The 12,289-nt window shown below is 38.3% G+C and overlaps 3 protein-coding genes and 1 pseudogene across 3 annotated transcripts; 2 read left to right on the top strand and 2 right to left on the bottom strand.

Annotated features, from left to right (window-relative positions):
- LOC136280055 (cyclin-dependent kinase 1-A-like) overlaps nucleotides 1–4,776 on the top strand; it is a 4,896-nt pseudogene extending 120 nt beyond the window's left edge.
- On the bottom strand, nucleotides 544–3,372 carry LOC136279948 (uncharacterized). The gene has a single exon (XM_066164461.1). It carries the CDS (start codon nucleotides 3,184–3,186, stop codon nucleotides 820–822), a length of 2,367 nt encoding a protein of 788 aa, XP_066020558.1. The 5' UTR covers nucleotides 3,187–3,372; the 3' UTR covers nucleotides 544–819.
- A 2,164-nt stretch (nucleotides 4,777–6,940) lies between the features above and the next one.
- Nucleotides 6,941–9,279, top strand: LOC131772622 (uncharacterized). Its single transcript, XM_059088575.2, has 2 exons — nucleotides 6,941–7,087; nucleotides 7,229–9,279. Exon 2 carries the CDS (start codon nucleotides 7,241–7,243, stop codon nucleotides 8,936–8,938), a length of 1,698 nt encoding a protein of 565 aa, XP_058944558.1. The 5' UTR covers nucleotides 6,941–7,087; nucleotides 7,229–7,240; the 3' UTR covers nucleotides 8,939–9,279.
- Nucleotides 9,280–9,375: 96 nt separating this feature from the next.
- On the bottom strand, nucleotides 9,376–11,952 carry LOC131770257 (uncharacterized). Its single transcript, XM_066164370.1, has 3 exons — nucleotides 11,137–11,952; nucleotides 10,754–10,941; nucleotides 9,376–10,607 (listed from the first exon to the last, which is right to left on the bottom strand). Exons 1-3 carry the CDS (start codon nucleotides 11,724–11,726, stop codon nucleotides 9,694–9,696), a joined length of 1,692 nt encoding a protein of 563 aa, XP_066020467.1. The 5' UTR covers nucleotides 11,727–11,952; the 3' UTR covers nucleotides 9,376–9,693.
- Between the last annotated feature and the right edge of the window lie 337 nt (nucleotides 11,953–12,289).

Genomic DNA, 12,289 nt, shown 5'->3' with positions numbered 1-12,289 from the left:
AATGCAGAACGACAGAAGAAAGCGAAAGAGAAAGGCTAGAGCGGCAAACAAAGAAGATAAAAGAAGAAAAGCTTTGTTAGCACTTGAAGATGAGCGAGCGATGACCGTAGCGAAGAATGAAAGATTGCGAGGAAGTATTACGCTGAATGGCATATGCTCTACGTCTTCGTGAACGGGTAGGAACGCCATTTTATGTAATTTTTCGTAGTCCGTTAAATATCATCTAATGTTTACAGTGAAGGGTTAAGACTTTTAACATCTTCCGCTTCTGCAAATATCTCACAGCTATGTATTCATTACTAATTGAAGTAGCCAGGGGCCCGTTTCTCGAAAGCCCCGGTAACGTTTCGGGCCCGAAATCAAATTTTCAAATCGAAATATAAAGAATCAGAACGTGGGTTCTGGCTAGTAAACCACTCCATTCTGTTTCATTAACTGATATTTTTATCATGTTAGATGCAAAACTATTGAAACCTCTACCTTGCATGTAAACAACAACAGCTTTACGGGCCCGTTAATTATTGCAGGGTTCGTACCCTTTTTCAGAAACAATTTTCCAGGACTTTTCCAGGACTTTTCCAGGCTTCAGATTATTTTTCCAGGACTCCAAAATTCACCTTAACTCTTTCACTCTCATAAGTATAAAAGATTCATTTCTACTTTCAATTTCAACACATTGTCAGACATACAAATGAGAACAAAGAAAACAGAGAATATCAACTTCTTTCATTGAACTCTTAATATCTCAGAAGTAACATCAGAAATCCGTGACTGATACTAAGTAGAATTAATATTCACATCTTGGGATTCAAAGTGGGGTTAATTATTTTTCAGCTCTTGGAGCTTTCCTTCCAACTGCTCTTCAATGTCCTTTAAGACTGCCCTTTTTTCCTTGGCAGATCTTCGCAAACTGTTTGATTTGGCAACCCAAGTAAGGTTTCTTGAATCTTCAGCCCTATCTGCAAATTCATCTGCAGTCTTTAAAAGAGCCTCTATATCAGTTTCAATTTGCCGTTTTTTCTTCTTCAGCACATCAATCCCATCCATTGCTGCCTTTCTTTTAAGCGTGTTTTCCTGGGACACTTTAATTCTCTTCTGCTCTTCTAGATAGGAAATATATTTCTGTCGCGCTCCAGCAGATGCCATAAGTAGTTGCTTTGAGATTTTTACATTGGCAAGGCCTCCAACTGATTCAATATGATCATGAATAATCCTCTGTGCAATGAACGATCTTTCCGACAGGTTCTCAACTGCCACTTCTTTGTTTACAGAAAATCCTCTTTCAACTGTGGCTTGACCATGAGACATTAGCAGCAATAATTCAACTACCCCCCATGCTTTTGCCAGTTGCTTATTACCAGCCATGTGTTCATATAACAGTGTGTCGACTCTTAAAGAGGATTCACTAGGGTCAAAATCTTCAAAGTCAGGATTACCTGCACATTCATCCAAAAACTGTCCAAACTGATATATCACCTCATCACACTCATCAGCCTTCAATCTGTGGGCTTCCACAAGAATTTCAAGAACTCTTTTCATTTTTTTGACACATCCTTCTTTCTCTGATGCCATTAGCCTTGGATCCAGACAAGACATACTTCTTACTAGTCGATAATTTATTGGTGTTTTGTCAAGCAGTTTAGAGGCTGTTTTTGCAAGAAAATCTTTACATTCCATTCTGAATTGAAGAACTTGCCTTTCACTCAATTTCCCAGATTTTTCTTTCAGCATGTGTTGTGCCACAAAGCCAACATCAACTTTCTGGTAGTCTAACTGCTGTTCTTTATCAGTGGGCTTCAACCTCAGGATCTTCAGAGGAGATGTTGCCTCGGTAACAAGTTCACCCTTGATAAACCTATTCAACAATGATTTCAACAAAGTGTACAAACTGATACTCATGAATGGCAGCATAGGTTTATCAGTCTGAAATGCTGTGAGAAAAGGATTGATCTGTTTTGCCACTGATGAGAAGAAGGCAATCTTTGCTGGCATCAAGGGATCACAGCAACTACTGCTAATGGTCTCGTAAGATTTGGACTTGGGATCAGTAACTTTCTTTGCCTTAACAGCATTAATGTATTTGACAATGTGAGGCCACACTTCCAGTGCTTGCTCGGCAACTGACACATTCTCTAACCACCGGTGCTGGCAGAATTTTAGGGGGAATACACTGCTACCAGTTATTCTAATGTAGTCTTCTCTTCGAGCCGGACTGTCTTTAAACAGCCAGTAAAGACTGGAGAGAGTTTTCTGCACCGTCCATCCAGCTGCATCACAACCATCCTTAAAAGCTCCATGCACAACATGTATACCACAACTGCCTGTGTTAAGGAGAGTGCAACTGAAATCACTCTTCAATTCTTGCTCTACCATTTCATAAAATTTCCAGTTAACCTTGGGCCCATCCATAGAGAGTTGAATCAGATTTCTACAGCTCAAGTCCTCTTTGCAAGAATGAAACTTTTGAAGCATATCCTCTGCACTAGAATGCCCAAGAAATTGTGAATCATAATAGCGAGTTTCAACTTTGTCATGATTCCAGATGCGAACATGGAAATCCATCTGCTTCTTTTGCAGTTCGTGATTCAAACTTTCATCAAACAAAAGCACATATCCCTTTGAAGATTTGACTTTTTCCTTTAGAAGACTCTTGAAACATGGTGCAATACCAAAGCAAGAAAGATAGGAGGCCTTTTTCTCCCCACAGGTAAATTTCTTTGCAATGTCACTGTCTGGAAACATTTGCTGCACTAAGAAGTTTATATCTGTACAGGAATTATACGAATAATGGCTGCTATTCACCTTTAGCGCCCACCAAATTTCAGCAGTTAAAGTATCATTCCTCGTCACGAACCCGGACATACCTGCTGTTGTACTAGCGGCACTACTTGATACAGTCAAAGTAGAGTTGTTACTTTCAGTGGCTGTTCGAGGGGCAGCGAAAGAGCTGTTCGAGAAAAGGTTTCTTATGTCACCTGTTGTATTTCTTTGTTGCTTTTCGATAAGATGAATATGCTTCTTTCCCTTTTCGTGGCTTTTCAATGCCGATTCTCCCATATTTGATACATCAAACGCTTTCATACAAACTCTACATTTTGCTTTAAACTTGTCCGCGTCACGTTCCAGCCACAATTTATAGGAAGAGTTTTCCAACCATCGGTCACTAAACAAGCATTTCCCAGGCATATTTCGGAACAAAACATTTAAAACTCAAGACGCCCATTCACTGAGTACCCGTTTACAAAATCATGCATGCATCAAGGTTACTACTGCGCATGAGCTTATGATGATACATGAGCCCTCGATCCAGAGTTACACTCGTGTCAGTTTCGGGAAACATGAAAAAATATAGATGCGGTCATGCGGTCAAAACCAGAAAGGAATACGTTATAAAAATACTAAAAAAACTTTGCTCATTTGTTTTAGAGAAAACTTTATTACTTTGTTCAGTTTAACAGATTTCCAGGACTTTCCAGGACCAGCATTACTTTTCCAGGACTTTCCAGTCCTGGAAAATGCGATAATAAAATTCCAGGACTTTCCAGGATTTCCAGGACCCGTACGAACCCTGTTATTGGGAATTTCGAGAAACGGGCCCCTGCAGGTTTAAATACAGTAACCGACTGTAACAACAAGGTTCCGCTAGTCCCCTCCTTTTGGAAAAGTCTGTGTATGCTTCCCCAGAAAACTTTGAAATTTCAAAGCCCTAGGACGCGATTTACCGCGTTCTTGTTTATACTAGATCAGGAGCGGATCTAGAGGGGAGGGTGAAATGGGTGCGTCAGCAAAATTAAGCAATTAAAAAATGTAAGGGCTACTGAGAACCAATCAGATTTCATAATTGGCAAGAATGGTATTAATTTTTTTCAGACTAGCAAAATGGATAAATCAAACACTATGGAGAATGAGAAACAGGCACATAAAGATGCCCCAGTTTCTGCAGATCAACCGGTGTCACATGTAAAGAGAAGTCATCTCAGTCATGTGAAAGATCCAAGTGGTTCTACTGACCAACCTCTGTTACTGGGATGTGGTGTCTTTGGACGTTGTTATAAAATGTATTACAGAGGGATTTCAGTTGCTGTTAAACAATTTAACACACACCTGTCATCAGAGTCCAGTGTTATCAAAGAAGCATCACTTATGAAACAGTTGGATCACCCATGTTTTCCCTACGTTTATGGTATTTGTGTACAAAGCAAACCTTACCTGTTAGTACTTCAGTTTTGCAATGTGGAAGTCAAAGCATACACTCTTCACAGGACGTTACACAGCCGTACCTTGGTTTTAAAAAATCAAGAGTGGTTTGATGTCATTTTGCAACTTCTAGAAGCACTCAAAGTGTTGCACAACTCTGGACTGATTCATCAGGATATAAAAGGTGATAACATCTTGCTTACGTACAAAAATACACTGTTTGTGCCAGTAATCATTGATTTTGGAAAGTGCATTAGAAAACAGGAAGCCAGTAGAAAAGTTTTGTCCAAACTAGAAGAAGAGACATACAAACAGAAGTACACACATGTTGCCCCTGAAGTTGTTGCAGGAACCCACCCTCCATCTCATGCAAGTCATGTATATGCCCTTGGCCGTCTGTTAAGGCAGATTGCAACCAAGATTGGTTGCAAGCCACTTCTCTCCCTTAGTGAATGCAGCTTAAAGAATGACCCAAATGCTAGGGCTTCTTTGGATCACCTCTTGGTCAGTGTCAAGTCTCTGTCATCATGATTAGGTTCTTGATATTAAATAGAGAGGAGAAGTCGTTATGTCAGATTTGTTGATGACAACAAAGTGAAAAGGTCAGTTAAAAAGTGAATTCACACTGTTTCAAACTTATCGATCTTATTCAGTTTCTTTTAATTTGTAAAATCGTGGCGAAATTATTTTCTGGGGTTGAATCCAAAAGGACCATATCTGACTTTAGAAAAAGAAAAAGAAAATTCTTGTGCTGTGTTCACCAACTCCATAAACCAGTTACGTGAAATTAGGAAGTTTCAAGCTGCAGACTTGCAATGATGGATAAGAAATGTACAGAAAAATGTGATGCACGTGCAAAGTTGTTATTTTGCTAGAGGATATTACATGGCCGCACGGAGATAAGAAATTTCTCTTCAAGTGTTGAATGAGAAGAGAGATGTCCAAGCGGCCATGTAATGTTCTATTTATTATGTAAACACCAATGAAATACCAAACCATTTCACTTTAACAGTTTTTTGCTGTGAAAGGCACGATTTATTATCTAGCCATAGCAAAGGTGATATTTTCACATGTGAGGATAACATGTTATTTCCACCTGTGAAGATATCAAGTTTTTGCAAGAAAGCTCACCTAGTATTTCATTGGTGTTTATATAATAAACTGATTTCTTTTTTGCCATTCGTTGCCGTCGCTGTGGTTGTTGCTTAAGCTCCCCACTGTTGTGATCCAGAAATGTTGCTACCATGGTAAAGTGACATCATACTCCTTCTCTCTATTGGTTGTCATATCTCCCCTAACTAAAACACTCTGACACTGTGGCAGGGCTACAAACCCTTTAAGTCCCAAGAGTTACCCAAAACAGTTTTCCCCTCACAACATCATTACTTCATTAAAGGAAAAGATTATGACAACCAAATAAACACCACAAGGAGAAGGGTTTCATCTTTCAACAAATTAATTCTCTTGACTAATGCGTGGAGATTATTTGGCAAATTGTGTATTTAGGTATTGGGGCTTAAAGGGTAAAAGTGTTTTAATGATGTTAATATTGTGACCTTTATTTTAAAAAAATAGCTTTCTAATAAAATTACTGATAAGTTACTGAAGTTTTGCTTTAGGTGGACTGAAAGCCAAGTCCACTCCGTCCGATCTTAGGGTATTTTTCTTCTGTTTTTAAAATGACCTGGCTATAAATTTAAATTTATAATGTGGATTTGACTATTGTATGACATACTTTACTGCACAAGTAAGGATTTCACATTCTGTGGGAGAATTGTTATTTACTTCAGGCTCAATTGAAAGCCAAAACCACTGTTTCTGGTCATACTACCAGGGTTTCTTTTTTCAAATGACCTCCTTTGCAAGCTTGGAACTACAGAAAAGTGATGGTGAAATATTAAACTTTAATTCAGCTTTCCTTACAGAGTAGGTGGAAGCTTGTAGTTGCCCAGATGTTTTCATCTTTAGGCAGCGCACCGGAAACAGGACAGGACAGATGTTTCATCTGTTAAGTTAGCGGAAGCTTCCCTTGTAAGGTAAATTCAATGATTGGCGGAGGTATTAATTTTTCCAGACTAACTGTATGAAATCATCATGATTAGAAAGGTAAATACCAAAGGCTAAACTCAACATTGTTCAATCACTTAAATTTCACAAGTGTGTGTTCACTGCAGAGTAGGTGGAAGCTTGTAGTTGCCCAGATGTTTTCATCTTTAGGCAGCACACCGGAAACGGGACAGGACAGATGTTTCATCTGTTAAGTTAGCCAAAGCAAACTTTGTAGTGAATACAAATAATGGGTGACAAGTTTTGGTTATGGACCGTGTTATTTCTGCAGTAAATATTATTCCCCTGTGGGTCATTTGAAAGAGAAGCTCTGGATCCCAAAATACATGATGGAGAGTGGATCTGGTTCTATTGCTTTTAATCACTGCTGAACATCGCTTTACTTATTTAAAATGGCAGTGAAATGAGGTGTCAAGACCTGATGGTGAATCCCTAGTGTATAAGCACTCACAAAGTAGATAACTTTCTTGTATTGGGATCAGTTTTGGTTTAGATTGGGAGACTTTTGACAAAGGATTCAGCATGTTGTGCTCTTATGATTTTCTTTCTTCTTTTAAGATTTAGGCCATGGCAACAGTAGCACTACATGAACACTGTAGTTATTATTTTTTAATACGTGCATCAAGAGTTCCGGAAGGTAATTCGCGCGCAATGCATTCTGGGATAGTCTCACAAAAAAAGTGGGCACCAAGCGTGACAATATGGCGTGTGTCTCTGTATTCAATGCGTTCTTTGAAGCGTGTCTTTATCTATAATACAGTCTTTTTGTTCTTGTAAGTGATATCAACTGGAAAATAATCTTCGTGGGTATTATATTCAAAAGGTAAGTTACAAATTTTAACTTTGTTTTAGCTGTTTTTAAGCTTTTAATGGTAGTAGATTCAATCCTGCGCGCGAGTGACATTCGCGAATACAAGAACTGTCAAAAGTCAAAGATTCTCATCGTATTTTTATTACTTTGCAGCCGTTTAATGACATGGTCTTTGGGCACAGAAATTGTGCAGTATTTGGGTGCCATAACAGTGGGAAAAAGCTTGAGAAATGGGCTTCACAGCAATGCGAAGTTCACGATTGTTTACACGGCACTCCGCCATGTGACTGTCCGCTGCCGTTCAAGCTATTTCCGTTCCCTACTGAACGCAAAAACAATGAGGGTAGAAAGCGCTGGATCCATCTTCTAAAGAGAAAAGGCCCGAAAGGAGAAGTCTGGCAACCTAATAATTCGTCGAGAGTCTGCAATGAGCACTTTGTTGATGGGAAACCCACGAAAGAAAACCCTGATCCTGTACTCAAAATGGGCTACGAGACAAAGTCTACTCGTAACCGTAAACCGCCTACTGATAGATCATCATTACTAGAAGAAATGAAACGTTTAAGAACTCAAGATAATACTCAAGATAACACACAAGATAATATTCAAGATGATACTCAAGATAATGCACATGATAGTCAAGATGCTCCTGTGATTCAAGAACCAAGTAGTTCCTCGTTTATAACAGAAGAAGAACATTGTACTACTGCCGGTCGACCCGACCATATCACTCACGATCATGCATATTCGTTTGGCTGGTACAACCTAGAAGATCCTGACTTCTGTATGAAAGAAAAATGCTTGCAGGAAAGACTCAAGCAGTTCAATGAGATCAAAGATCTCAAAGAAAAACTCCAAGAACTTGAAAGTGAACTCAAAGCATGTAAGATAAAACTCAAGGCCAGACAGCGTAAGGGACTAGAACATTCTGATTTGAAAACAAATTCATCTGTTCGTCTACTAACCGGCCTACCATCAAAACGAGTATTCAATAAGTTGTTTGAAGTAGTGAAGGGAAACATTAAAAAAGTAAACTACTGGAGTGGCCCAAAAAAATCTACTAAAAAAGGAAGAAACTTCAAAAAAACACCAAATAAGTTTGGCCCTAAAAGAGCTTTGTCAGAAAAAGATGAGTTTCTTTTGACCTTAATGAAACTTCGACTTGGATCAACAAATGCTGACTTAGCACAGAGGTTTGGAATTTCAACTACAAATGTAACAAATGTTGTTACTACCTGGGTGAAAATCCTAGCAAGTGAACTTAAATGTTTGGTTTACAATCCCTCCATCGATGTTGTGAAAGCAACTTTGCCCGCAAAGTTTAAAAAGCCAGGCTACTCTAATGTACGCCACATCATTGATTGCACAGAAATATTTATTGAAACCCCAAGCGACCCAAACCTTAGAGCAGCTACGTGGTCAGACTACAAGCATCACAACACTGCTAAGCTGTTGGTATCAATAACACCACATGGTTTTTTCAATTTCTTATCCAAAGCATGGGGAGGGAGAACTTCAGATGTGCATCTGACAAGAGAATCATCATTTTATGATATCATTGAACCTGGCGATGAAGTGATGGCAGACCGTGGATTCACAATTGCTGAAGACCTCTTAATCAGAAGCTCAAGACTACACATCCCCCCTGGTAAACGTGGACAAGAGCAGTTCACTAAAGCTGAAGTTGCTAAAACAAAAGAAATTGCAAATCTTAGAATCTTTGTTGAGCAAGCAATAAGACGGTTGAAGACGTTTAGACTGATAAAGCATGAACTACCAATATCACTGCTTGGCAGTATAGACAACATTGTACTTATTTGTGCAGCCTTATGTAACTTGTATAGACCCTTGGGTAAAAAATGATTAACAAGAAATGTACAAATAGCTAAAAAGATTGACAGCATTTAACCCATGAAAGAATATAAACTTCATAAATTTAGAGGATACCAATATGTATTAGTCTAAGTTCTTTCTTAGGTTAAATGTTATTCAAAATCTCTGCTCTACTTTACTAGCAACTAGTATAGAGTGCAATCACTTAATCTTTCATACAAATGGTACCAAATAATACTAAATAGTGTTGATAATGGTACATAACAAGAAAATTAAGTAATAGTATGATTTAGTACCATTTAATGCTTCAGCTATTAAGTATGTGCACTCTGAATAAGAACTGTTATATTATTTGCACCACAAGGACCTCACAAGAGAAAATTATTCTGGTAGAGTGATTACAATCATTAGATATAATTTGTAAATATTTTTCTTCATTTCACAGCTCATGTGTCGCTGAACACAAATAAATAATATATTATTTATTATTACTATATATATAACTGCAAACAATATCAAACTGTAACATTTTCAATCATACTGAAGTGTGGTCAATGCATTACTTGTATAAAATTTCATGATTTGATTCATCCATTCCAGTTTCCACAACAGACAATTTTACTGTTCTATTCAGAGACTATTTGAGTTCAATTTAGAACTGTCAGACCAGTTTTTCCAGATATGAAATTGTAAAAATTCTAAATTGTATATAAAATGTACAAATGTATTTTTAGTGTTTACACCATGTAAATAAAGTTTTGTATCAAGTTATAATTAACGAGCATTCATTCACTTAAATACTTATTATAAAACCAAATTAGGTTTTGCTTTATCTTTTCCCAGTAATCATTATTGAACTTGATTAGCTCCAGATGATAACCCTTTTGGGTGTAGACCAGGAAGTGACACCATGTTCTCTTTGTCACAGCCATTTGTCCCTGTATCTGTGCAAAATATGCATGCTTCTCTTTCAAGACAATTTTGCCATTAATCTTTACCAGGTAGGAAAGATTGTCTTCTGATGGTAAATCATTAACAATAGAATAAGGGCACTTCACTTCTAGCACCCCTAATCCACAACAGGAACATTCAACAAGCAGATCAGGGGATGCTCCAATGAATTGGTCAGATTCATCAATAAATAGTCCACACTCTCTGAATTTTGCATCTTTGTGCTCCCTCTGAAACAGTTTCACATACTTATCCTTAGCAACTTTCTCCATGTTTCTTCCATATTTTAGAGCAGGTAAATGTTCCGACGGTCCATTACTTTTACCCTGGATTGTGTCCACTAGTTCCTGTGCATCACCCCCCTTAGTTTTAAGGGTTTCAACTTTTGTGTACACTCTATAGAAATTAGAGGCAGTTAATCGGCCTTTTCTGTAATCGTGCCATGCCTCATTCTCAGACTGACCAATGGTGCCTTGTTCAATCAGATGTATATCATCAGCACTTAAGTCTTTCTTTGATGACTTAGGCATTACACATTCAGGTACTTCAGTATTAATTTCTATTGTAACGGAAGTTGAACACGGTTCCTCAAACTCAGCCGTTGCTAATTTGATGAATGCCGATTCTGGCAACAAGTCCTTCAAATTATTATAAAACGACTTCCTCTTTCCTTTTGGAGTCAGGGGCTTCAACTCTTCATGTGAATTGAATAACTTTCGGCGACTATCGATGGCAGGTCTGGTCGTCTCTAGAAAAACACAAAATAAAAGTAAATTAATTGCTAGGTTACAAGCTAATAAGAACTTTCTTATTTATGTCCCCAGATAACACTTATGTCTATCCAGTATACATACTGTAAATACTTTGTTTAGAATTTTAAACATAATAACATACCTTTATTTAGCTTTGAAGCCTTCCACTCCATATCACAAATTCTAGAGGGCTTGATTACAGTCTTGTTTCCTATTGGAACATTCCACACACACTCTTTGGACGTACATGCAGGATTTGTCATACCATTACGGTTTGCTGCTTCAATTCTGAACAGCAGTGCCATCACATGAATACAAGAACCACTCATACTGAAACAAGAAATAACAAATAGTTAGGGTATATGATAGACATAATATTTTAAACATTCTAAAGTATAATATATATTGAGCTTAGACCAACAACATTAGTCATAAAATCGAGGTATATGATAAACATGATATTTTAGGCTTATATTTTGCATCAGTTACAAGTTAAAGTCTTATAAAACAGAAAGTCTAACATACCCAGCAGTACAGGTACAGTAGGCACTGATAATCTCTCCATTTTTTCTTGAACAAATCCATGATGTATGTGGTGTATCACCAACCTTCATCGAATGCGTACATTTTGCTTTCAAGAAGCAAAAATCCATATTTTCTAGTTCATGGTAGAAAACTTCTTTCAGAAAGCCCGAGTCAAATAAGCGGTATGCTTTCCCCTCTTTGTACTCATTCATGACCCGTTCGTGCAGTTTAATATCCTTTCCAGGATGATCAGCCATCAGATATTTCGTAATGTCACTTAGAAATATAGGAGGCCATGATGTTAGCCCATCTTTTTCATCAATCCATCCGTCCTTTAGCCCAAGAGGATCGGGAAGCTTGCTGCCCTCAGGAGTAAACAATAGCTTCGCTCTCTCAGACTCCGTGATGCACATTAGTTCTTTAGCCGATGCTTGTACTTGGATTCCCATCTCTGATGCTGCAAACACACGGGCTACAAGTTCAGCTTTAGCTCCAGAAGTTTTAAGATTTCGTTTACGGCAAAATAACTTGAGAGCGTCCACCTTCCATGTGTTGACTTCCTCGAGGGAAAGCTCACTTGTCTCGCTCATTTCCACGCCAAAAACGACGAGAAAACTATATGAAAACTATATACAAACTAGTGAAAACTATATACAAACTATTATTAAAACTATATACAAACTATGATCTAATTTAAACTGGAAAAAATTGTAAAATCGCGAGGTAAAAGTGTATAAATGTTGACGATGCTTTAGTTATCAAGATGGCCGCTGTCACGCTTGGTGCCCACTTTTTATATGAGACGATCCCAGAATGCATTGCGCGCGTTTCGATATCGGAGACTCTTGATGCAGGTATAAGTGAGTTAATAATCTCTTCCAATTGGCAGTGTTTTTGCATAAAGGCTCTATGCCAGGTACCACACAGAAAACACACAATAGGTAATGGGCAAAATTCTGGTGGCAGGGAAGTGCTTAAATCTAGGGGTAAGGGGACCAGGAGAGAAGCCCTCCTGGGGGGAGATAAGATCGAGTGGTACTGGGGGTAGCCACCCTGGACAGGAGTCCTGGTAGTCTCTGGGGGTGAGGCCCATATCCCCCAGTCTCTAGGAACTAAGGGGAACCGGGAGGGGTGGCCATCCTGGGTGGAGTAC

This window comes from Pocillopora verrucosa, chromosome 3 (genome assembly GCF_036669915.1).
Source record: "Pocillopora verrucosa isolate sample1 chromosome 3, ASM3666991v2, whole genome shotgun sequence".
In the NCBI taxonomy this organism is placed as follows: domain Eukaryota; kingdom Metazoa; phylum Cnidaria; class Anthozoa; order Scleractinia; family Pocilloporidae; genus Pocillopora; species Pocillopora verrucosa.
This window is presented reverse-complemented; position numbering and strand designations above follow the sequence as displayed.